Here is a 26,268-nt window from a genome sequence, read left to right as displayed (position 1 = left end):
AACCTACCTACTCTTTGTGGCTGGTCTTTCAAGTCTGTATGTGACCTCAAGTAACTCACTTCGCCTTTTAGTGCCTTGTCTTCTCTCCCAATGGGATTGATCTTTGCATCCTTTCAATTTAAAGGAAAAATGCAGTTCACCGTACTACATGCAAATATGTGTTGTGAATAGATTTTAATGACCTCCTTGCTGTGGAACATTCAAATTTGAAATGAGGGAGTACAAGTGAACATCTGTCGAGTCCTTCTGTCTATATGGTGGATATATGAGCACTTTGTAGACAGTTTGTTTAATCTCAAGACCATTCAGTAAGCCATTCTTTATTATGTCCATTTTTACAGATGGGAAAATTGACACTCGCTGAGTGTCAGGGGGCCAATGGGAACCCACGTCTAGGTATCCCTGAACTCTGTCCTCTTTTCCCTGGTTACTACCGTCTCCTCAAGTTGAGCCAATCATGGAGTTTTTGCCTTAGAACTTTAGTCCCTAATCTGAAGGCCGCTTAATGCATCTTTAATGTTTCATTTAAAGAGCAGCTCAGCAATTTATTTTAAAAATGCTTAAATTTCAAGAATTTGAACTTTGATTGAGTCTCTTTCCTTTGGGGATTAAGTTTGGGGATTTTTTTTGTTTTTTGTTTTTTGTTTTTTACCAAGTCTATAATTATGTTTCTATGAAAGACTAAAAAGCCATTGGAAAATATATTGTTAGGCCATTTTGATATTCTCAAGAGCATGTAAATGTCAATGCACTAAAACATGTGGATTACATTTCCCTCGAGTTGTACTGTTTTCACACATTAGCAGAAAAGCAGTTCGAAAGGGGAAAAAAGAGAAATGTTTAGGATGCATATGCAGATTTCAATCATCAAAAGACCCAAGATGTTAAGCTGCCACCCAGACTTACCCAGATTTGCCATCTTTCCCGGGATCTGACCATAGCCCTGTGTGGGCAAATTTCCTCTTGCTCATGGGGGACCGATTTTGTTTTAAAGTTAGATCCCGATTCCCTTTGAGTAACACTAATTAAACTGCAAACAATGTGGTGTTGGTATGAGAAAGTTAGGATGATTTTTTGTTGTTGTTCCAGTGAGTGGTTGATACTATATCTAGAGGAAGAATTTAAACATTAACTATTGACAGATGCTGTCAGATACCTCTGACATGAAGTACCTAGAGTAGTTAAGTTCATAGAGACAGAAAGTGGAAGGGTGGTTGCCAGGAACCAGGAGACGGACAGTTGGGGAGTTCGTGTTTAATCGGTTCAAAGTCTCAGTTGAGGACGATGAAAAGTTCTGGAAATGGATGGTGGTAATGGCCGGACCACAGTGTGAACATCCTTAATGCCACAGAACTGTTCAGTAACATTTATGTTGCCAATACTTTGTCATGACAAAAATATGATTACTAAAACAATGTAGCTAACTTCTGAGCTGTTTTCCTGTGTCCATGTGGTGTATCTGTGCAGTGTGCGTGCGTACAGGACGTGGAGAGTGGAGTGCGTGTAGGTTCAGCCAGTGAGACCTGAGTTCAAAACCTGGCTCTACAGGTCACAGCTGGAGATAACAGACAGTCTTCCTCATCTGTCTCACTGAACTGTCTTATCTGTAATACAAAAATCAAACCCTTCGACTTACAATCATTAAATATTGACATGGGCCAAGGCTCAGCACATAGGCGTGAGTGGAAGCACATTGTAGATCATTAATAAACTCTGAGCAGTATCTGCAGTAGAAATGACTCTTGGGAGGACCTCAAACTAGCCACATTATTATCTGTCAAACATTAATGATGGAAATAATCACGGCTATTTCTCCAGGATATACAGTAACACAAATCATTCTTCTGCTTAACGAACGTTTATCTAGTATCTACTCTGGGCCAAGTGCAGGCTGACAAGGAACTCAGTCTAAGGGGGCATTTGACAGTGACCAATCAAATGACACGCAGTGGGGACAGGGAGGCCCGGGTCTGTCGCTGCCAGATGTGTGCGTTAAGCCAAAAACAGCCTCTTTAGTCGTCTTCCAGCTAGGAGCTCTCGGATAAGCATGTTGTGCATAGAGTCAGTGGAGACCATGCATCGTGAAAGCATCCTCCCCAAACAACATTGTTCCCTGACTGAACATATGGGTGAAAATAATAATTCAGGGGTCACAGATGAGAAAGTAACAGTTTGCTGAGGGGAAATTAGAGACGCCATGCAGCATTTCCAAAATAGACTCTGCAGACCCACGGTTTCTTGAAGTCCTAATAATCGTCCCACCGAGAAACGGCTCTTGTCAAACAACTTTGGAAAACCTATGTTAAACAAAGGCCAGTGAATGTCCTTTACCTTGATGTTTCTCAGAGCTGTTAACATTCTAAGATATGTTTGGAATCTCTAAGAGGGAGATACTGAATGCCATGTTTCCTTATGCTATTGGACAGGGGAACCCTTTTTTCCCCCAAAGCTCCTAGTGAGATCCCATGGAAAAGCATTCTGTGGGTCACCCCACTAGAAACATGTGTCCTTTGGAGCCGCATGGGACAGGTTGTAATGGTCCTTTACTGGAGAAATTGGCTAGTTTACACTAACAAAGGGAGGGGAAGCCAGATAAGAAAACTGACCATTCTCTGAGGGCTAGAATATTCTCTTATTTCTTAGCTCAAGGGACCAAGGGTCCTGAGGAATATTAGAAGGGTTTTTTTTTTCTTTCTTCCTTTTGTGAGGGTTGAACATCCAGAAACACTGGGCAGGAGAGGGTCAGCCAGGAGCAGAGCCATGGGGGTGTGAGGGTGGCCAGGGGGCTGTAGTGTGTGTGTGGGGGAGCACCTTCCCTCCAAGCTGGCTCAGCCCCCACCAGCGAGAGCCACATTCGGCAATGAAAGGCACTGGGCATGGATTGAGGGCAAAGCTGAAGTGCAGATCAGGAAGAGCTCACACGGTGATGCTCTTGCACTAGGAGCAGAAACTATCCTGGGATCGAAAGAAATCACTTAAGGAGAAACACTTTCTCTTCACTGCTCCTCGGTAAAGCTGCATTAGGAGAATTCTGCACAATTGTTCGTACGCTAGCTTGGAAAATGGAGTTGATTAAGTGGAAGGAAAATTTTTAAATGTGACAAAGATGATGAGGTGATTAAGGGGTAGAACTGAAGTGGCAAGATGTGGAGAACTGAAGATGTATGAGTGAGTAGCGATGACAGTGGGGTATATGATAGCTGCCTATAAATACCCAATTAATTGCCTAATGTGGCAAATGAGAAGAAACAGGCTTTAAGCACAAAAGGGAAGCTTGAATTGAAGTCTGTTAGGGAAACAGTATTTACCAGTAGGGGTGATTTGACTGCTATCTCACGGGAAGTTGGTGGAGTTTTCTGGAAAGAGGTTCAGGATGATACTTTTCTTTTTCTATCCTGGTGCCAACAAAGTTTCTTTCTTTAAGACGAATGCATACATATTTATGTTTCTTAGGAGCAGAAATTGAAGAATAGAGAAAAATATTTAATTGGCAGCCGGGTCTTATAAGCCAGGTCTCTCCTGGCCTCTAGACATGTTTTCCCTTAAGCAGAATTAGATAGTAATATTCTTGGTGGTAAGAATCCTAGGAAATTTCTGTATTGTGTTATACTGTGTGGGGAGATACAGCTTGTAATGCAAAGCACAATAAGAATCGTTCCTTTAGGGAACACCTGATAAAACTTGCCTACAGTGAGTATGATTATGTGTGAGGTGCTCTCCACAGATAGTCTCTATCATATCGACACTCTGAGGGAGTCATTAGTATCCCCATTTGACAGATGAGCAAACTGAGCCTCAGAGAAATTAAATAACCTGACCAAAGTCACACAACCAATAAATTACAGACCCAGGATTTGCCTTCAATTCTGAGTTACTCCAAAAAATCCCTGTCCTTTTATCGCGATGTTATGCTGCCTCCTGAAGGCATTTTTGACCATCGCTTTTATACGCTTTAGACCAATGGCTTCGTGTGTATGAAGCACTCGTGAGAGCGAAATGGGCTGCTCGTGTTTGAGAGCGCGTGGTCACGAAGAATGTTGCTCACACTCGGCGCAGACAATGCTATGGCGTGGCTGGCGCAAAGCGCTTGCACGGGGAATGAACTAGACGGGGCTGGAGGAGAGGACGGTTGGCTCCCGCTCCCCCAGCAATCAGAACTGGTGTGTGGAGCTCTGTCAGATCTCGAAAATGGCATCCAGATTTGATTATAACTTCTCTTTGTGGTCTTTGAAGATTTTTGTTATTTCTTCCCTTGCTTCATGGAGTTCAGATCTATTTTCACATAAACAGAAATGATTCCTCCTTTCTGAGCACTTCATTGTTGGTGGCATTGTGGAATGTCCCAGGAAGGGGAAATGGGGCCAATTAGAAAGGAGAAATTCCTCTTCGGCTTGCATGTTTATATGAAAATGCCAAAGCCACCAGCTGTTACAATAGAGGCCTCGGAAAGCCTTCTTTTCAACTGCCCTTCAGTGTGCACACAGCAGGGGGAGACCATTCCAGGAGACTCGGGTAGAAGCTGGAGAAAAGGCGCCCCCCAAAGTATCATCCTGCATTCCTGAGTTTTACAGGAACTTTAGGAAGTCTGCACTTTGATATACTTTTTATTGCCCACATCATAAGCATGGAAGTGACAACTCAAATTCTAACCCCTCTCTCAAATACCTCACCACTAAGGAGGGAGTGTTTTCCTTGAATAGAGGGAATGTAGATTGAAGGAAAACTAATTTCATATTCCTATTTATAGGACATTTGAGACCAACAGCCCCTCAGGGTGACCGTTCCCTCATTCACCTCTTTTCACCATCAGGACTGACTACTTATGTCTTTTACATCCGTGGAACACACTTCAAATCTCAGGAATTCGGTTGCATAGCAGGACCTTAGCAGAGATGATATATATCATCTTATTTGGCTGTCTTTATAATGCTTTCTTCTTTTCTTAAAAAAAAAAAAACCACATAAATTGTATATTAGTACTGATGGAAAAACCAGATCGGACAGGAAGGTTGAAAAAAAAAATAAGTTACTTAAACAATTCTGGAATCATTCAAGACAGTAGGGTGGAGTAGACTCTAGAAATAATATAATCCTAAAGGTTACCTTTTTTTTTTTTTTTTAATGAAGCTTCATTAAACTTGGCTGAGGCATCTTCCCTCCCTGTCAACACTCCTGATCAAGGTAACCCCAGTCCTGTTTCCTGCCTCTGCCACCTAGTGTCCAAGGAGAACCATTTATTTCCTGGACAGTAGCGGGACTGCAGCTGGGACACACCCAGCTCTACATGACAGGCCACGGCATGCTCTTTCCATGGAGAGAACTTCTCCCTGGCGGTGCTGGAGGCTCCTCTTTCTCTCCTACTACCACTTTAAGGGTCCTCTGTGTGTATGGTAGCTCAAGTTATCATCAGAATGGTGTTTCTCAGCTCCTTTGTCCCTATGTAGCCATGGGGTCCCCTCGGGCCTCAGAAAGCCCAAGTGACAGTTTCTTCCGGGCTTGGCATTTTAGATTCAGCAGTTCATTTGCAGTGAATTACAGATATTTTCCTTGCTGGTTTATTTTTCTGCATCTTAAATTGTGAAAATTTCCAGTAAGATAAGGAAGAGGGGAGAAAAAAAGAGGTATCACTTAAACACATTTGGTCTTAAATTAAAACTATAGGAATTCCAAACCAGAGGTTGCCATTCCAGTCGAAATACCAAGATATTTTCCGTGGAAACAGATTTTTTTCCTTCAAAAACAAAACAAAACGGAAACAAACTTTGCTGGAAGCATCTTCTTGGGCTCTTGCTTTCAGTCATCCCCAGACGCCCTGCCTGGGACCCAAAGTGTCCCATACAAATGTTGTTAGGGGCATGTTGTTTTAAAAAAGAAAACAAAAATTGTGTCCCTCCCTTGAAATAGAAAGTAACCAACTTACTTTCAGACCTTCATGTCATCCCTTTGAGTATTTGAGCCAAAGGAAAACTCAGAGAACCAGAGGTTTCCAAACCAATACAAAAAGCAATCATTTGTGTCCTTTGCCTTTATTTAAAAGGGCATAGGAGGTCACGACCAAGAAGACCAAAGGAAGGCAAGCCAAGGGGGAGAATGGAATTTATGGGTGAAAAATACGGAGTGAATACTCGTATTTGAACAGTTTTGAAATGGCCTAAATCTTCCCCTCTAGTCAACCAGCACAACTTCTCTGAACGCAGGAAGTCCTCCAACAAGATGGCAGCTTCCCGTGCGTTCCTTGAATATCACATCAGCCCCCTGCGTTTTTAGACATGGATATTATTTTCTTTGGACTGCTCTTTTTACCCCCATTAAGTTCTTCACTATACAAAAAGAAATATCAACATTTAACCTTTCGTGTAAGGTGGGAAAAGGAAAATGTTTATTTCAACTCTCTTCCGTTTGTTTTTGCAGTCCTGTGTGATTAGGTTGAAACTATGACCCCAAGAAAAGCATAGAAAGAAGCAATACAAATCGTCTGTACACAGATCCTGGAGTCAGTTCTGGAGTTACAAGAAAATTCAACTTTATATTTTTACATATGGGTATTATGCTTGTTTCTTTCTCCCCCATATCCAAATTCCTGCAAATCCCAATGGCAATTTATTTTTGTTTTCTAATAAAAAATGTAAATCTTAGTATGTTAGTGATAATTAAGCCTTTGAATTAATTTTTCCCTGCAACACTCTATTAAGGTAAGTATAGAGAACTTCTGGACAATTTGAAAAGCAGCCAGTTTTAGACTTTACCAGATACATGGATGTTTAATATAAGCAGCCCAATCCTGTCCTTCTGGCCGTATATGCACCTTGATGTGTTTGTGTGACATATTTTCAAATGTCCTGCCAAATATTGTAAGTATCATATAAATGTCAGTTATTGCTGTCACTGTATATGTGCCGTGGGAAATTTTATAACGTGGGATGGAGGTGATGGGTTATTGGTAGTGGTGTCGGCATAAAAACTGGAGTCCATACATAAAGAGATCTTGTTCTAATGATGATGATTACACAACAGCAATATTTCTACATCTCACATAAGAAATGTTTAGACATGTATTGTCTGGCCTGTTTACTTATTAGGTGCTTTTGAAAATGTTCGAGACTTAAGACCTTTAATCTGTATTAAAAAAAAAAAAAAATTTAACGTTTCCCCAAACTGCAAGACTAAAACCGAATAGACTAGTAGGAATTAACCTCCTAATTTTTTTTTTCTTCTTAGTAACGTAGGTGGTCTCTTCATTAGACTTTTCTAATATTACTTCCTGTACTTGGGGAAAAAAACCCTCATATACTTGCATGTGCAAAAGGTATGCTATAGAATAGAAATCATGTGATATAAAAGCAAACTCGATGGCATTTCAAAACCTTAGCACTCCACAACCTATCTTATTGGGGTATTTTTCAAAATATCATTAGTCTAAAGGATCACACATGGGATTTCCTGGGGGTTAAAATCCTGGGAGTGACAGAGTTGTTTCCCCAGCAGGAAGGAGCGGCCCAGTTAGGTGAAAACTCAAAACTAGAAAGATATGCTGGTGTGGGTTAGAGGGATGGTAGGGGACGACCTGCCTACTGGCCATGGAGAGACTGCTGGCCCATCAGGTAAGGCATGATAACTGGTAAACATGGGTCATATTTACCAAGAGACGGCAAGGTGCCCTGACAGACAGGGGACACACTGAGATTGTGGGCTCAAGGAACATCACGGAAATCTGAGCAGTGGACCTCAGGTAAATCCTTCTGCTTAGCAAAGGTTGGTATTTAGGAGATCTCAACTCCTGACATGAGAAAGAAAAAGGCAAGAGCAAGATGGCGTCATTGATTTTTCCATATCTTGGAAGGACAAGGCTGCCAGGATGGTTTAAGGGCAGAACTGAGTCTCAGGAAGAAGTCAGAACCTACTTCTCAAAACTTGACCAAAAGGCAGGAGTTGGTCTGGGGGCAAGGTAGAGCACGTGACTGGGTCTGAAGAGTGCAGTGAGCACTGGACCAGCCCTGTGTCTTCTGAGTCCAGTCCTGTGCAGGAGGCTCCCAGGCTCCCAGGCTCCCCAGAAGTGAGGAAGGAGTATCAAGGGGCAGAGAGCCAAGCTGAATATTGCCCAGGGAGTCTTTTCCAACTCAAGTTTGGGCTTTTTCCTCTCTGTTCAACAGATGACAGTCCAGAGGCAATGGCTCCAAGCTGCTTTACAGCCTGTTTCTCAGAATTTTGCACAGCTGCTCCCGGAGGGATTGTGTCAGTCAGTCTGAAGGAATCTAGGCTGCTCCCCTGCCCGGACAACCCTCTAGGAATTTCCTTTGGTCCTTGATGGCCCCATAGACTGTCAATCTCTATGAACACCATCAGGGTTTTTCAACTTCTCTAGGCCATTTTGTGGGAGTCCCCTTTTGACCAGCAGGAATCTGTTCAGTTTATGGGGACAGCTAGATGACAACAACCGACATGTTTTAAAGACCTCACAGACCCACCCACCCATCTTTCTATCACCATTTCTAGAAAGCAGGTATGTTCAACATGATCAACACCAAATGGTGCTTTTCAAAAGAATATTGGCTATGAAGACCATGCTGGATTTACTCTCAAATAATGTGTTTTACTATATTGCAATCCAGATGCCTTTGTGTTGTGGTTGATGCTTCTGGTGACACTTTCATGATACATCTAATATGTGTATGCCTTTTTAAATGTAAACCCCTCATCAAGCATCCAGACAAACATCAGCACCCTGTCCTGTCAGACTGCCGTGCAGCATATCTTGATGGGGAGGTAGGTGTGATGAATCGTTCTTCAAGGAGAGAGCAACAACAGAGTGAGGCTCTTGAGATCATGTCCTGCACGGGGCATACTTATGAGAAGTCTCGGAAATGGTGGGTACTTACAGAGGGATGTGCCTTTGTAGGACTGAGCTAAGAATAATAGATGTTATAGGGAAGGGAACGGGGCTCAGAACAAGGAGGAATTTTCTTACACATGGAGCAGTAAAGGGAAAGACAGGGGTGGGGGGAGTGTTGATCTTCCTGGCAAGAGGGTTCAGTGGAAGTAGACAGTGGGTGGGCGCTTAGCAAGGAATGTTGTGTTTATGTGTAGAGAAGGGAATTGGCTGATGTAGCTTTTAAAGTGAGTGAGTGAGAACCAAAATTCTAGTTTCCCAATTTGTAGTCTGGAATTCTTACCTGATTCCTTGCTGTGATCAGCTGAAAACAGTCCCTGGAACACATGAATGTTACCTTCTATGGCAGGAGGGACTTGGCAGTTGTGATTCAGTTCAAGATCTCAAGTTAGGCAGATGACCCGGCTCTTACGAGCGTGTAATCCAATAGGAAAGAGAGACTATACTAAAAGTTGTAGTGTATTGCAGTATCCACGACTGAGGGGAACGGAGAGAATGAATGAATGACCATAGGAACTGAGCAGAACATTTCTTCAGAGTATTCTAGGGAGTACCTGCTCAGATTTTCCCACTACCCTCTACCTCAAGAGTGGTTTAGAGGACAATTAATGAGCATGGTATTTTTCACCCTGCTCCTTAAAACAAGGGTAACCTTCACTTCCAGTGTGCCTGGGACTATCTCCATTGGTGCGTCTCGTGCCTCGTGGATATTCAGCGTGTCTCTCCCACATCCCAGGCCGGGCAGCTTAGAGCCTGCTCTTCCAACCCCAGCAGGATGTGCTCTTCCACACTTCTTTATTCTTCTTTGCTTTCCACACCCAAGCATGGAAGAGCAGAAAAGGAGGGCAACTTATTCTCCTGGAAAGCTCGGCTTCTGGCTCTGGTTCTCGTCTTCCTGTTACCACTTGCTGAATATCAGCCTATCTTCAAGTCTTGCAGATTGTGTCAAGTTCCTGTGGGTTGTGGAGAAAAGCCTTTCTTCTTTGGTGGAGATGTGCTTCTGGTTTAAAGAGGGAAAAAAAAAAAAAGGCCGATTTCCGTGTTTGAGCTCCAAAATGTTTCTTTAGATTACTGTAAGATCATCCTGTGCTGAATATATACCCTTTCTCAAATTGAATAATTGGATCTTCTGCAATTAATTTGGCATTGGGCGTGTACAGGTGTCTTCTTCTGAGGGAATGAGTTGTTCCAAAAAGGTGACTGTGGTGTATGGATCGATCAGTTGTAGGTAGGTCACCAGAGCTTAACCTTCTAAGTGCTAATCCTTTAGAAATGTTTTCCTTATTTGCTGGAACTTTATAAAATGACTTAAATACCTATCTGGTTTTCTCAATTTATGTGTATCAAAGAAAATGAAACACTGTCTGTTTTCATAATCATTAGACATGTTAATAGAAATGTTAATTATTCTTTCTTTTATATAATAAGTGATGTCCTCATGGACTGTGGAGGCATATGGGGTTGTTTGTCCTTTTCCTATAATTTTTGAATTAGTATCCTTTTTTATGTGAAATTGTTCTAGGTTTATTGCCTCTGTTCGTCCCTCTTTCTCCCTCATGATTTGTTTCTTCTCATCTACTGTAGGCTCAAAAAAACGACATCAGTGTAGTGATCAGGATTGTTAATGAAATCAAGGTAACTTTGCTCTCAGTGATGAGCCACTCTCCGATGGGGAAAATCTGTGGGTTTTTGTGACATCACTTTTGGCTGCACAGATAGTTTCTTGCTTGCTTTTTGTCTGGGTTCCAAGTAGTGGGGTTTGTCGAATAGTTGACCTCTAGATAAGTAAAGTGTTTTTGTAATTCTATTTGAAAATTAGTGTGGAAAATTAAGGTGTGCACCCCTATGGAGAAAGTTGAGGTCAAGTAATTCATTCCTGAAGCTATGCAGTCGTAAAGATTCACATACTGGGCTCAGAACTAGTATTAACCAATCAAATTGCTCCCAGAGGGGTGCTCACTTCCTAGGTCAACTCTTAAAACACTCCACAATGCCGTTTTAGGCTTCCAAATGCTTGCTTGGTGAATGGACAGAGAAACAGGAAATCAGAGTGAAAATGGATGCTATAAATCTGTTTTGTACAGAAATGTGTTGAACAACTTTTAGGGAGGGCAAATGTACTACATCAGATTTTAGGATTCCGCAACGCTGCCTAATTCACCTGGGAAACAAAATCTTTCTTTTGTTCCCCTAATTTGAGGCTCACCAAAATTGTGGAAACCTTGTGGTTATTTCAGAGTTTTAGAAGCCAGTCTTCCTTCCCTTTAATCAAGGCTTAGAAAACAATTCTATGGAGGAGATTTAACTTATCTAGTGAAAGGCCAAAGTTATTATTGCCAAAAGAGTGCCTTCAAAAACTAAAACTAAGATTTGCTCTAATTTACATAAAGGGAGCTCAACATGTACCATAATATTTATGTGTCTGTTGCTTTCCTTTTAGAAATAGATGCTAAAAATTGACCCTGAAAAGTTCTCAAACACCAGAGTCCCACGAAATTAATCTGTCATTTTCTCGTTATCCATTGTGGACCTGGGAAGACAGTTGATCCTGTGGATTCTTTGCTACATTTTTGGTTTTTAGAAGCTCAAGTAGAATCTGGAGGCCAAAGACACTGTATCTTGTCTGAGCACAATTATATTTCCCAACAGTTATTTCTGGTGCTGATGATATTTGTATACAGATTATTATAAAGACCTGGAAAGACTTCTGGGTTTTGGTTTTATGTTGACTTTTTCCACAAGTTACATATTTTCAGTCTACCCCTCAAGTACTGCAATTGTGAAATATAATAATTAAGACATTTTGGCAAATCCCAGAAATTTATTCTGAACGTCAAGATATAATGAGTTTTTGTGGTCATTAATGCTCTTCCATTAGTAACATTTAGGGAAAAAGAGGGAAAAGTTGTTAAAATGATTCACATTTAGAAAAAAATTGTGAAACAGCAACATAAAAACCTTTAAGAGGGCCAAATGCTTATAACCAGAATATGTATATTTTACAGCAGTATTTAATACTTATTTTTGGTAACTGCCTACTATACCACGCAGTTTAACCGTGATATCACTGGGGTTTGTTTCTGCACAGAAGAGATATCAAAAACAAAAAAGCAAAGAAACAAACCAAATAACAAAAACAAACTTATAAAAGAGTTGCCTGAATATTTCTGAAGGTTTTGAAAGATAAGCATACTTTACCATCTGCAACCATTAACATAGCTTGTACTCAAAGGAGGTGGTCTTAAGGACCAGCACATCCCAGTGAGCTCTGCTCATAATGAGCGCGGTGTCTTTGGTGCAATTACATACCCTGACTTACAAGTAGATGTATTTTATTTCTGGACTCAGCCACTGACTTATACCTGAGGTCTTTGGCACGACGTGGAGTCCCGCTTTTCCCTTTTGGAGAAGTAAGCACCCTCAAGCATCCTCCGTTAACAATACTAGGAGGTATATCTATAAGCTAATAGTTGCTATGTGTTGAGTGCTAACTCTGCCAGACACAGGATTGCAAGGTGGGTACTATTTTGTCGGCTTTGGAAAACCAGAGTTCAGATTGATTTAAGGGCACACAGTTGGTGAGAGGCAGGACCAGTGTTCCAACTGATGTGAGTCTGATTCTAAAATCATTGCACTTTCTTTTCCTTTACTTCACCAGAGAGGAGAATCTTGTCTCATTTTAGATGGATGTGCTTTATGCCTTTTTTTTTTTTCAAGAAATGTTTATTTATTTGAGAGCACGAGCAAGCGAGAAACCATGAGCAGGGGGGAGAAGGGGGAGAGGCAGAGGGAGAGAGAGAAGCAAATTCCCCGCTGAGTAGGGAGCCTGATGCGGGACTCGATCCCAGGATCCTGGGATCATGACCTGAGCCGAAGCCAGACGTGTAACCAACTGAGCCCCCCAGGCGCCCTGCTTTATGTCTTTTAGAGGACAAACTTAAGATATTAAACTGTCTTTGGCTTAAGCGTAAAGTGAGTGGATTATTTCTGCATTTTATCTCACTCGTGGAAGTATAAATAAGTCAATATAGACCCAATCCTCCAAATTCCTTTAAAGAAGCAACAACATAAAATCAAGTCTGCATATAGGATCAGAGGGAGGCCCTCCATATGCATTTGGAACACAGATGAGGCTTTCAGAAGTGGTTCGGTCTCTGGAATTAGAGCCTTTCTTTTCCTGTTTCTGAAGTTTCTAAAGAATCTATTCAGTTGAGATGTATTGCCCTAGATGGCAGCTAGATTAGATGTCAGCTAATCTCGGGACCACTCACCTGAGCCCTGCCTGTCAAGAACCTTGGCCAGTCTCCTGCTGGGCCATATTGCAGTCTGAAGGGAGGTGCCCAGAGGTGGCCTGCCCCTTGTCATTGGGAAAGCTAGCAGGGGAATCCCGGTGTCTGAAGGCTACAGCCAGTCAGCTCTGAAGCAGCTCTTTTATTCTCTATGCCCAGAATCTGCTGTTGATTCACTTTGGGGCCTTTGAATCAGTTTTTCCTTTCACTCTGACTCAGTTTCTCAACTGTCAACAAAAGGAAAAACAAAAAAGCCATGTTCTGAATGGAGAATCCCGCCTTATCTAAATTAAATCCTCAGAAGGATTTTTGAGGTTTTTTTTTTTTAAGGATCTGAGCCCCTATTTATTATCTCATTACTGTGTGTTGTTTTGTTTTTTTCATTTTTGTTTTTGACTGGCATGCCATTCTTTCACATCATGAGAAAAATTCTACTTCCCAGATTTGAGGTTTTGAACTCTTTGGGAAGTTTCAGTTATTAATTAGTTACCGTTACTTTTTCAAAACCTAGAGGCAACAAATTTTACATCAGTATTATTATCTATATATTATTTTAGTGTTCAGTGTCAACACTTCTATCAGAAAGGGATATTTGAAGCTGAATCGTTTTGTGCTGGGGCTTCTGGGTGGCTCACTCGTTAAGTGTCTGCCTTCAGCTCAGGGCATGATCCTGGAGTTCTGGTATCAAGCCCCACATCAGGCTTCTCTGCTGGGAGCCTGCTTCTTCCTCTCCCACTCCCCCTGCTTGTGTTCCCTCTCTCGCTGGCTGTCTCTCTCTGTCAAATGAATAAAATAAAATAAAAAAAAGAAAAGAAATGCAGTGTGCTAAAACAAACCCTTGCTTATACATTAAAGCTGTGAACTAAAGTTGGCCAGTACCTAGCATTCTGGCTCTCTTCCCTCCCATGTCTATGGCAGACATTACTAATCAATCCTGGGCTCTTTACCACCAAGGAAAGGGGCCACTTGGCTTTCAAGAACCCTTCTTGGCACAGGGCTCAAACAATCATTTGGAGTTGGCCTGCAGGATAAAATCAATTTGCCATCCATGGAACAATGCCCCATGTAATAAACACCAAGGCAAACAAAGATTTTTCTCCTCGGGGAGCACTTTGAAAACTTAATGAAAAGATATTTTGTAGTGGAGTACTGAACCAGAGAGAAAGCCCTAAAATTCTTACAAGCTCTATGAGAGTGTAATGGACCCCTTCTATGAAAAGTACTTTGTGAAGTAATGAAGTTTTGAATTAAAAATCCCACGACCAGAGGTGGGGGGTGGGGGGGGGAGAATTTGCTCTCCTTCTGTAGACAGTGAAAATACTATACTTAATCTAGAGAGATTGTTTGGATTCATGTTCACCAAACACTGATGAGACTTCTTGTGCCTCGGCCCAGATAGAGTCTCTAGGGATGGTTCCTACTTACTTTTTTCTCCTTAGTTGAACGCATTCTGGAGGCATGCTCAGAAGGGCACTCATCTTTTCTATGAACATTAAGATGTACTCCTTGCAATGAGTTAACACATTCCTGTTCATTAAATGTTTGAGCAAAAGACATCACGGCCAAACTGAATAGCCATATTTCTGTTTCTGTTTCCTTGGTGGGATTTCTTTCTTTTTTTTTATCATCTCACTTTTTGGGGTCACATTTTAATCTAAGTGCAAGTAGTAGAAAATTGCAGTGATACTTCATATTAATTTTGGAGGAAGAAATGACCAAATTACTGGAAGTACTCTAATTGACCAGGAGCTGCCCTAGGGGGCGCTCTCTTCCAGGAGTCCTGGCATTGCTATGGGTTTGGGAAGAGCTGTATGTGCCTGGGGCCACACATTGCAACGGTTGGACTACCCCAGAAGGTCTTTAATCATTTCCTTGGGGGCCTTTGTTCTTCTCAAGGCTCTTTTGGTTATAAGAAACAGACATGTACTTAAGTTGCCTCATGTGAAAGAGGATTTATTGAAAGTTTGTGCGTGGAGAAGCTGAATGACCAGCTTCAGAAGGGCAGAAGATAAACCACACTGCCCTCCTAGTTCTGTCTCTCAGAGCCGTGGCGCCCCTGCCTCCCTCTCCTGATTTCCCACCGGGCTTCTTCTTAGCACTCAGAGTCACTCCCTTCTCATGAATCCAACCCCCGCTGGCCCGCAGTGGCCCCGAGCTCTGCCTACCTCTACCTGTTAGCCATCGTGGCTCCATTGAACTAGCTCCATGACTTCACGTCCCGGTTCTCAATTCCACAGAGCCCACTTGGGCACAGCTTCTCTTTCCAAGCCAACCCATCGATCATGTCACCTAGATAGAAATCCAGGGGTTAGCTGTCCTTGAGTCGGGGCCCTATTGGCTTACTCAGCTATGGCACGCATCACAGCTGCCCTCCTCTCCCTCAGTCTGTGGGCAAGTCCTGCCCTGTTGGAGGTCTGAGAAGATAATCACCAAGGCTGCATTAGAATCACAAGAACCAGCAGGAGGTACCCAGGGACTAGTGTAACAAAGCCATAGCCACTTCCAAAGCTGACAATAGGTTTAGCATTACATTTAGAAATTTAACTGTGACATCTGCCCTGTGTGAAATTTATATCCATCTTCACATCTTTTTCCGGCTGAGATAGATTCATTCCAGAAGCACTCCTTTTTCCTGTAATTATTGTCATTGGCTTATTTCATAATTTCATGACCTAGGAATGCGCTGTCACCCAAAGGTGAGGTGAGGCTACAAACTTATTTTTGTGCTCTGCGCTCTGCAAGTGATCAGAAATTAATCAGAGTGCATCACAGGCTGGGAGGCTGAGGAAGCCGGGCTAATGTGGACCCACTTGATATAGAGCTTCTGCTGTTCTTGCACTGACATTTCCAATTAATGAAATACGATGTTAGCACCAACTTGGGATCAGACCTGAGAGCCTTGAAATAAAACTTTTTGTAGAACCATATTTCCTCTTGGTAAGGTGAGATGAGGCAGAGACCTTTTGGATAAGGAGATTTTCCAATTTACTCTTATTTTGTGCATGGCTTTTACCAAGTACAAATCCAGCCATGATTAGAGGCTGTGTATCCAGCCTTTTCCTTCCAGCCACCCAAGAAATATTAGCATGGACCTTGACCAACACTCCCACCCCCAGCCTTGGAAAGAGGAGGCAGGTTGCATCCTGAGCAGTGACCTTGGAGAAAAAGATCAGGCAGGATGGCTCAGGGGTCTGAGATCCTGCAGGGTCTTTCCCTGTTCTCTCTTTGTCCTCAACCTGGAAAAATTCACCCGATCCCTTTCCGGGTCTTATTCCTCATCTTCAAAATGGGAATCCGTTGCCTTCAAGGACCGCTGATGACCATTGCGAATTGCGCTTGTGAATGATGCTAAGAACGCTTGGAACTTATAAATATTTCCTAAGAAGAGCTGGTATCTCTCTGCTTGCTATAAGATTGGAGGAAGTATGCAACATCTCTTCTGTTCATCTGTAACTTAGTCAGCTTGTGTACAGACCGCATTGCATTAAACGCTGAACTCCGATCCTGGTGTTTAAACATATTAAATACAAAATATGAGTAGTATAAATTGTGTGAAACACTTTGGTCTCCTACTTGGAGGCCTAACAAAATTTCAGTGCAGGGTCACCACAAACATTATACAGACACTGCTAACTAAGAGTAAGTGGTAGTCTTTTAGACCAGGTGGCTGGAGAATAGTCTTACAGCAGAAGTCTGAGAAGCCCATCACTGGGAATTTATAAGTGGGTGCAGGAAAATTGAGGGGAACCAGTCTGCTCGGCTCATGGGTGGGCAGGGATGAGAGGTATTTGTTTATTTTATTTGCACATTAACTTTTATAATGCTATTGCTCTGAAGAGCACAGAAAAGCTTTACAAATAACAGACTCCAAATTTTAAACTCTTCATCCCCCAGCAGCTTTGCAGGGGCTTGCTGCTGCAATTAATCAAACGGAACACCCACCTATTTCTCCCTTTAGAAAAAGTAAAACTTGAAGACAAGGGCATTTTCCACTAGCGTTTCAGGAGAGCGGATAACACCTCGTTTCTTTTATTTCTGAGATCTCGGTTCCAGGTTCTCATTAATAAAAATACAAGGGATTTCACACACTGGATATATCAATGGGTGCACGCTGCCACGGGGGTCACCGTGAAGAACCCAGTGGGGAGGATTCTCATCTTCCGTCGCTGAACTGCAGCTGTAATGGTTTTTGTCATCCGCAGATCCTTTAAATTATGCATTTTTTCCTTCTTCCTTTTTGCCAGAAGAAGTGGTCATGTGTTGCCCTCCTTTGCTTTTATGTTTGGGGAGTGACTTGCAAGCCGCTGCATTGCTACAATTGTATTTCTCCAAAGTCACATTGGAAATGGATCAGGTACCGAGTGAATAGTTTATGTTGCAAGAGAAATGTGAAGCTCCTTGACCTTTTCCTTTTTATATCCCGCTGTTTTCTGTTTTGTCCTGGCCTGGGTTTTTTGATTTTACTGTAACAAACTGAGGTCTTTAATATTTTCCCCTGGGGCAGAGCCCAAGAAGCTAAGGAACTCTGTGCTGAGTGGTACAGACTGTTGATCAGGAAAAGTTTGCAAATGACCGTGTTTTGTTGCCGTTTTTGAAAACCGTAAGCCAACACGGAGAAACCTCAGCAGCTATGCATACCGGCCGATCCCTGTGTCCTCTGAGAAGGGAGAGATTTATGGAAGGCTAGGGCCACATAACCCAGTTTGAGCTTAGAAGGCGTTAGTTCCTTAATGCCAAGTAAATTTTGGAAATGATTCTCATTTGCTGACAGTACCCTCATTACTGATTGTGTAGAGTAATTTATCAGGCATTTCTTAAAATAAACCGTTCATTTATACTAATAGGACTTGGCAGGAAGGAAAAATTGGCAGGACTTGGAGTTCCTAGTGTGGGTTTTTTCTTTTTCTTTTTTTTATTTTCTTGTCTTTAAAAAAATTTAAAAACACCAACATTGAAAAGTTTTAAACATTTTGAGGATACAGTTTTTAGGGGCCAGCTTGAAGTCCCTTAAAACATAAAGAATTGCATCATAAATCTTCAAAGTGGAAGAAAGGAAATATTTCCAATGATGAAGTTCAGCAAAAGAAAGAATAAGGATAATGTCACTGATTTTTATCTTTCTGCGTTCTTCAGGCATTGGATTCCTCATGTTGATGACTTTGTTACTTATTTTTGGTATCACACAGGCTTTTGAAGAGAGCTCATTTCACTTTTTCTCCTTTGCGTACAGTCTCCTTCTCCTTGAAGTCCGTATCAGCTAGCTGAAGTTTCTCTTTAGTTATGCACGTGATGCAGCAGTGTTTTTTATGTGTACCCAAGATAGCCTCGGAGCTTTCTGATTATCTGCATGTTCTTAGCCTTGGGCCTTGGACAATACTTTCCATCTTGCATTCCTTTGGAATTAAAAGGACATCAGCAGGATTGGTAACCTTTTCTCCTGAATAAAAGGATAACCATGTAAATCATAATAAAACATAAGTTAACAATTGAATCTTCAGGTTCAGGGAAAAAAAATGCTTCAGCTCCCCTACCAGCACTGGGGATGAGCAAGGTCTGAGAAACAAATTCTGAAAAAATGCCCCACTACAGGAGATCTATACCTATATCTACACATACACATATGCATGTATGCATAGGCGTTATATAGAAATACACAGACATATAACATAATATACTTGAACATATACACACATATGTATACACACACGTATGTATATATTTTTTAATAATGGCGCGTGGAAGTTACAGTGTTAAGAGGCATGCCAGTAAGTTATGTGACTTCAGATCAAAACAGAAGGAATAAATGTTGTTTTTGAGAATGAGCAGAGTTCTTAGAAAGTCCAGGGGTCCACTGATGATTGAATCAAACTGAAAAGGGTAACGTGGGCCAAATGGAACTTACAGTAAGGGGTGAGCAATTGTTTATCTACCACTGAGTTAGCAACTCGACCAGCTTCTTGGGCAAGAGGACATCCTTGGGTGACTTTTTAACATGAAATGGTTCTTTGTTTCCATCCTCTGTCCTATCAAGATGTTAGAGCTGGCTGTTTAAAACCCAACTTTTGCATTGTTTTATAATAGTCAAGCCTTTGCATAATTGATATTTGAGGTTTGTGCCTCCTGAAAAAAAAAGTCTGGAAGGAAATCCATCAGAATATTAATAATGGCATTATGACATTAAGAATATCTTTCTGGGTGGCAAGATTACAGGTAATTTTTACCTTCTTTATTTTATGTAGTATTTTTCTAAATTTTTTATGGTGTTACTTTAATATTTAGGAAAAAAATTTCCAGAAAAACAAGGAGAAAAGGCATGTACCTTATTTTTTAGGAGTACAGTATAAATAAATAGAATTTTTTTCCTAGAAAATGTAAAGTATGTTCGTTATTTTTCCTCAATATGCAAGTCACACTGTATCTTATGTGTCCTTATTTTTTTTATATGCACACTTTTTAAATGTGCCTGACAATGCATCAGTAGCTTCTAATTCTCCAGTTTTCTCCTCCGTGCATTGCCGATGTTTCCTTTCCCATTACTTTTAGACGGTCTATTAAGACAAGTGTGTGCAAATATTTCAGATACGGTCACCAGTTTGTTTCGATTTTTACCTGTGGCCTATCATATGCGGAGGTTAGGTGGTCCATACGTGGGTTTTGTCAGTTTCCTTTTCTTCTTAACCAAAGATTACAAACAAAACTTCCAGCAGAATTACTCCTGCAGCCACCAAATTTAGATCATTGCCTTCAATTCCAAGCTGAAGGACCGTCTAGAGATGTTTGACGGCAGCCTGCATTTGGATCTGCACACAGAGTCACTGAGTCTGAAACTGACAGGAGAATCCAGGAAAAAAGGTCATTGCTGTCAAGGTTGAAAGTAATGGCACAGGCCTCATTCCTTGCCCCTTTCTGGATTAAATCCGACTCATGAAATTGTCAGTGTTTTTGTTTAGCAAAAGCAACAGGAGAACAGGACGAGCACAGTTACTGATCCAGAAGATTCACTTTATCACAGGGATGCCCAACAAACTCAGGAGATTTCACTGCTCCTTATGTAACTTTTCTGGCTTCCGGTTGGTTGGTTGTCTTTGCCTTCCCTAGTGTGCATTTGCAGGGATCCGAGTCCACAGGAATGAGTGAGGGGCTCACTCTGCCTAGGTCAGTGCTGTGTGGATACAATGTTGTGTAAGATACTGGGCTTCGGCTGACGCTGTGCTGAGGAAGGTTTGTCCTCTGCATGGGTTTCTTCCTGGTATCAAGGATGGGTCAGATTTGCAGCCAGAAATGGAAATGGAACTTGTGTCTTTTGTTAAAAATGCTGGTTGGGGACAACATTCTGAAGCTTGCCATGGGGGGGGCCAGCTGGTGCTAGGAAGGGGGCATCAGCCTGCCCTGCTAGTAGAGTTACCAGGCAGATCTAGAGGGTAACTGCCCAGTTTTCAGGGAATCCCATATAGAATGAGATAGCCCCATAAATTAACTCGCTTTGATAGGTCAGAAAACTTTTCCTAATTAGCTTGCCTGTATATGTAATATTCTCCTTAGTTTCCTTTTGTTCTTGAATATTTAATAGAGAAACTTCTCAAAGTTTCAGCCAGTTTCAGCTTAAACTAATGAACAAAACCAATTTGTGTTTGTTTCAAGACGCTAATAGGAGAGGCAGTAGGGGCCACCTGGAGGGGAATAGGAATTGGAGGGAACTTGAAAAGGGAGATAAATTCAAGAGGAAAAACTGAGGGGTGTTTGTCCAGATGTCCCTTCCTGGTAGATTCTCTTTCTGGTGCTTAGTAACTCTGAAGGTCCCTAACTATGTCTTATGAAAGGAAAATGATGGTGAAATACCGAGAAAACGTACCAGTGCTGATATGGGTGTGACTGAATGCTGGAATCTTTAGGCTGGGGTGCTAGATTTGTCTCACCTTGGAACTTCTCAGGGATTTCTCTATTATTCCAACTGGATCCCTATAATCTACTCACCCAGGAGGTTTTAGGCCTTCTAATAATTGATTCATGCCCTTTAAATTCATGTAAAACTAATTTGCACTTGAAAGGCAATTAGATTCTGAGCTTGTAAAGGACGATAGTATCTTTATCATTTTTGATTCCTGAGTATGAGCATGAATGTGTGACTCAATCAATGCTTGCTGAATGAATCTGTACTAAAGTCAATGTATGGGAAAAGCCTTTTACCATGTCTAGAATATTTCTGCCCTTGCCAATAGTACCTTCTTGGTTTAAAAGCATTGGATGGCAAGTTGGTATTTGCAAGACGGTGTCAGCCTGGTCTGAGGGCAAGTGGAAGCAGGTGGGTTAGAGCACTCACAGGGAGAACTTTGTGAAAGATTATTTCCGTTCCACTCATCAGCAAATCTTTGCTGTTATCAGAGACTTGAGCTCCTCTGATGGTGTCTCCCCTGGGCAGAGTGGACAACATTCTTTTCATTCTCATTTTCAGTATTTCAAGTGGGCCATTCCGATCTGCTCCGGCCATTGTCTTCTCATAGCTATTTCTAACACTTTTATAGCATTAAAATCCCACTTTACCGGGATTATATGCAGAAGACTAGATTCCCTTGCTTCTGGGAGGAACTCTCGTAGACTAATCCCTTATTAATACCCTGTTAATTCCTGATTCTCTTGGGCCAAAGAATGCCCCTTCTTTGACCTCTGTCTGTTCTATCTTTTCTGTAAGGACTGGGGAAGAAAGTAAATTTAAAACAATTATAATTGTTTTAGCGATGCTAAAATGACTTAAAAATTCCTTGATAATTGCTTGTACAGCATTATAGGCATACCTCGTTTTACCGGGCTGTGCTTCTGTGATTTTGCAAGTTGATGTTTTGTAGCAACCCTGCCTCAAGCAAGTCTGTCAGCGCCGTTTTTCCAACAACATTTCTCACTTCGTGTCTCTGTCTCACATTTTGATGATTCTCTCAATATTTCACAGTTTTTCATGGTTATTGTATTTGTTCTGGTGATCTGTGATCAGTGATTACAACTTGCTGAAAGTTCAGACGTTGGTTAGCATTTGTTAGCAATAAAGTATTTTTAATGAAGGTTTGTCCTTCTTTTTAGACATAATGCTAGTGCACTCTAAATAGACTTTTACGTGCACTGGGAAACCAGAAAATTCATTTGACTCTCTTTATTGTGATGGTCTGAAGCCGAAACCCCACTATCTCTGAGATATGCCTGTAGTAGACACAGAGTATATGCAAGTACTACTCAGATGATGGCCAGATGCAAAGGACATTGAACTAAGAGTTAGACTCCAACTTTTCTACTCTGCGTTTGGTTACCTTGAGCAAGTCACTTAATCATACTTCCTCACATTAATCACATTTCCCCACTTCAAAGTAAATAAAACTTTACTTACTGCCAGAAAGAAATAATATTGTGTCTCTTTCTATAGGATCCATAAATGCAAGATATTATTATTGCATATAACATCTTGATAGCAAATATCCTTGGAAAGACCACTTATAAGGGGACATTCACATTTCTGATCATGGCCAATAGCTAAATGGTGTAGTCTCTTAATCCCTGCCACCACTATTCTCCCTTGGACACCCTAACATTTATAAATTTTGCATTTTTTGCATACACTTTAACATGCAAATTGCTTTTTAAACTGAACCAGGGGCTGCTGGCTAGCTCGGTTGGTAGAGCGTGCAACTCTCAATCTCAGGGTTGCGAGTTCAAGCCCCATGTTGAGTATGGAGCCTACTCAAAAAAATATATGTAATAATAATAATAATAATACGTAAAGTGAACCAGAATGTATACAAAATTGAAATCAACTGTTTTTCTATTAAGAAACATAAACTTCTGGATTGTCCATTCTCGAAGAAAGCTATTCTCAGACTGAGTTGGTCTGACTACCTGTTTTTCAGCAATTCTTTATGGGTAGGAACCATGACTAAATTAGCTCAATATGAAATAAATTCTGACCATCTGGCAGGCTTCCCATATCTAGTAACCCAGTCCTTCACAGTAGCTTCAGATATGTCAGCCTCACGTATCCCTTTAAAAGAAGCTTAGTCCTAGTTTAACAGGGTTAGATATTGAGATTTCTTGGGACTCAGTTGCTGACCAGGCCCTGGGGGTAGATCCCAGAGCAGCCTCTAAAGGCTTGGTCACAATGGCAGGAACTAGTAATGTATCTATAATGCGTTTCCTTTCCCTCGCAGCACGCAGCACCATTTCCAAAGTAACATACGAAGGAAAAAAGAGTTAAGGCATAAAAAAATTGTATGCAATATCCTATCAGTTGGTCGGTTTCAGAGTGAAAAAATACGAGGAAGTGGAGATTTTGCCACTGCATGACAATTTAGCAAAATCATTAATTAGGCTTCGGTTTGTAATTTAGTTCAAAGAAAAATAAGCTAGCTTAATTAATGCCTTGAATCTCTCTGTAGAAGTAAATATGTGAATTATAAGTGAATAAGTGATTAAGGCTGGTAGTAAACATAAAACATAATATTCTCCTGTGTTCTTGTGAAATTTGAACACATTATCAAAGACAAGCATAATGGCAATAATATACTGAGACCACAGTTCAAGGAGGAAATGATTACAGGGAATAATAGGAAAATAAAGATGGCCACTATTAATGACTTTGCAAAGATTATTTTCTGTAAGATGTGTTAGAGAGTGTTCATAGTTTCATCTATTCAGCATAACATTTTTGGTTAGTAAGAGAAAATTATCTCAGCAGTGAGGTTAGCCTTATCAGAAGTTATTTGGCTTAACCTGGCAATTATGTCTGATTTTAATTATGTTAATAAAAGGTAAAGATATTCATAGACTAGAAATTAAAATAGGGCTCATTAGCAGAAACAATTCTGAATATTTTTGCTAATTATATTGTTGCCTATCACCCAAATAAATGAAAGAACCATGCCAAACAATTCTCTATGGAAATAACCACGAGGAAAATGTAATTAATTCCTATAATAAAACATAAAACAAACTGGGATATGCATAGCTCAGGTGTACACAGGAGTGGTCAAAATATTTAACAATAGCTGATCTTGGGCCCTCACCAAAAATGATAGGATGCTAGCTATGGCATCATCCTGACCAGCTGTTAGCCCTTTATATATATATTTTTAAAGATTTTATTTATTTATTTGAGAGAAAGACAGCATGAGCGTGGGGAGGGGGTAGGGGCAGAGGGAGAAGCAGACTCCCAGTGGAGCAGAGAGCCTGACACGGGGCTCAGTCCCAGGACCCTGAGATCATGACCTGAGCCAAAGACCTAACCGACCAAGCTACCCATGCACCCCAGCCCTGTATATTTTGGATCATTAGAAATTTCAGTGGAATCCCAGGGTGGACACAGGGAATGGAGGGCAACAATTATTTAATAAGTAATAAATCAATAGTTTAAACCAATTTGGATATACCAGTGAACACAAACTGAATATCAACCATGGAAATACTTAATAATCCATCGGAACTTTTGATTCATTTCCCATTAAACTTTACGAATGGAATCTGCCCTGATTCTATGGCCTTCATTGTCAGAATTAATTTGTAAGCCTGGGGCAGGTAACAAAAGACGAAAATGCTGTGTGAACACCCATAGGAGAGATCTGAGGGTTCCATTTCTGGCAATGGGAAGACTAGCGTTTAGCACAGCAACCTCTCAGCAAGAACAATAAGAAAAACAGGATGATTTTTAAAGATCTGTTCGAAAGCACTGAGGAACTACCAAGAAAGCTAAGATTCAGGGGCCAAGTCCCAAAGAGAAGGAAAACACTGAAGTAGGGAAGTGGGACCAATAAATACACTGCTATGCTTTCCCTCACGGAAAACAGTACCATTTTTTGATGCACAGCCTCCGTAGTGACTTAGAGCATGCATCATTCCGCTGGGTTCGGGTTTAGGTTCTGGGATACCTAAGGCAGCCAGGACTTGATGGGCCAAGATCTGAGAGAAAAAAATAGATATTAAAAATAAACATAAAAAGACTGAAACATGGAGAGAATAAGGCAAACCAGCTAGGGATCGTGGTACCCAGGGACCAACATGGCACTGAGTTCCTTGGGTTTTTTTGGGTTTTTCTCCCCCCCCAACATGTCGCATGGATATTGGAGAAGCTGGCAACCAAAAATTCCAAGAACAAAAACAAAAACAAAAAACAAAAAAAAGCTCCAAGAAGTGCCTGTTCTCTCTTGTCAAAGGACCAGGAAATATGCAGGCTAGAAAGACAGAAGGCTTTCGTCAATAACCTCCCCACTTGAGTCAAACATCACAGGAAAACACTGCAGCCCCACTCCACCTCTGTCAGCAAAGACGCAGTAGGGAGTCTAGACTTCTGCTCTTGCCTTGCTGAGATGAGAGCCCCACTCAACCCACACCCATACTTGGGTGCCGTCAGAGAAAACCAGGTGGGGGGTCTGGACTTTCATTTCCACCTGGCAGGAATGAGGACCCCCCCTCCCTCCCATGGTGGACGTGGAGACACTTTGGGAGAATGGACTTCCACTCTGCCTCCCACCCAGTGGTAACAAGGCATGTGTCCCCATCCATGCTGGGTGGTATGAGGGGTGGCTGAATGGAGAGCCTAGATTTGCATCATCTTTCAGTAATGACAAGCCGCCCACTCCACCTGAAGTGTCAGTCGAAGCCATGTGAGTAAGAGTAACCAGGCACTCCTCTCCCTGTGAGCCAGGTTAGTATCAGCAGAGGCTTAGTGGGGAACCCAAACTCCCATCTTGCCTGGCAGTATTGAGAACCCCTCCCCACCCCACCAGCATAGGATGTCTGTGGGGATAGAATGGAGACACTGGTTTTCCACTACCACCTTGCAGCGATGAAATAGCTCCCCCCGCCCCGGGCCCCATCCCTGTCCCTAGCCAGCACAGAGTCAGAGGAGTCCTGCCAAAACAGGTGTAAATAAGATATAGATTGATAATATACCCAAGTTGTCTAGGATATAACTGAAAATCACTCTTCATACTGAGAACCAGGAATTTTTTAAAAGATTTATTTATTTAAAGATTCATTTATTTAATTGAGAGAGAGAGAGAAAATGAGTGGGGGGGAGGGGCAGAGGGAGAGAATTTTTAAGCAGACTCCCCGCTGAGC

At 41.5% G+C, this 26,268-nt stretch overlaps 1 protein-coding gene across 7 annotated transcripts in view; it reads left to right on the top strand.

Moving 5' to 3' along the window:
- Positions 1 to 26,268, top strand: part of SUGCT (succinyl-CoA:glutarate-CoA transferase) — a 706,709-nt gene that overhangs the window by 618,810 nt on the left and 61,631 nt on the right. For 2 of the 7 annotated variants that reach the window (XR_004626996.1, XM_034665711.1), the window contains one exon: positions 6,412 to 6,591. The exons of 4 other annotated variants lie outside the window; for them this stretch is intronic. Coding sequence is in view for 2 of the 3 variants with exons in the window: in XM_034665711.1 (XP_034521602.1) it covers positions 6,412 to 6,425 (14 nt within the window). In the remaining variant the exon portion in view is untranslated. Of the gene's footprint in view, positions 1 to 5,127; positions 5,182 to 6,411; positions 6,592 to 26,268 lie in introns of those variants that run through there. One more of the 7 variants, XM_034665701.1, reaches the window with a different exon arrangement.

This window comes from Ailuropoda melanoleuca, chromosome 1 (assembly GCF_002007445.2).
Source record: "Ailuropoda melanoleuca isolate Jingjing chromosome 1, ASM200744v2, whole genome shotgun sequence".
NCBI classification, from domain to species: Eukaryota; Metazoa; Chordata; class Mammalia; order Carnivora; family Ursidae; genus Ailuropoda; species Ailuropoda melanoleuca.
This window is presented reverse-complemented; position numbering and strand designations above follow the sequence as displayed.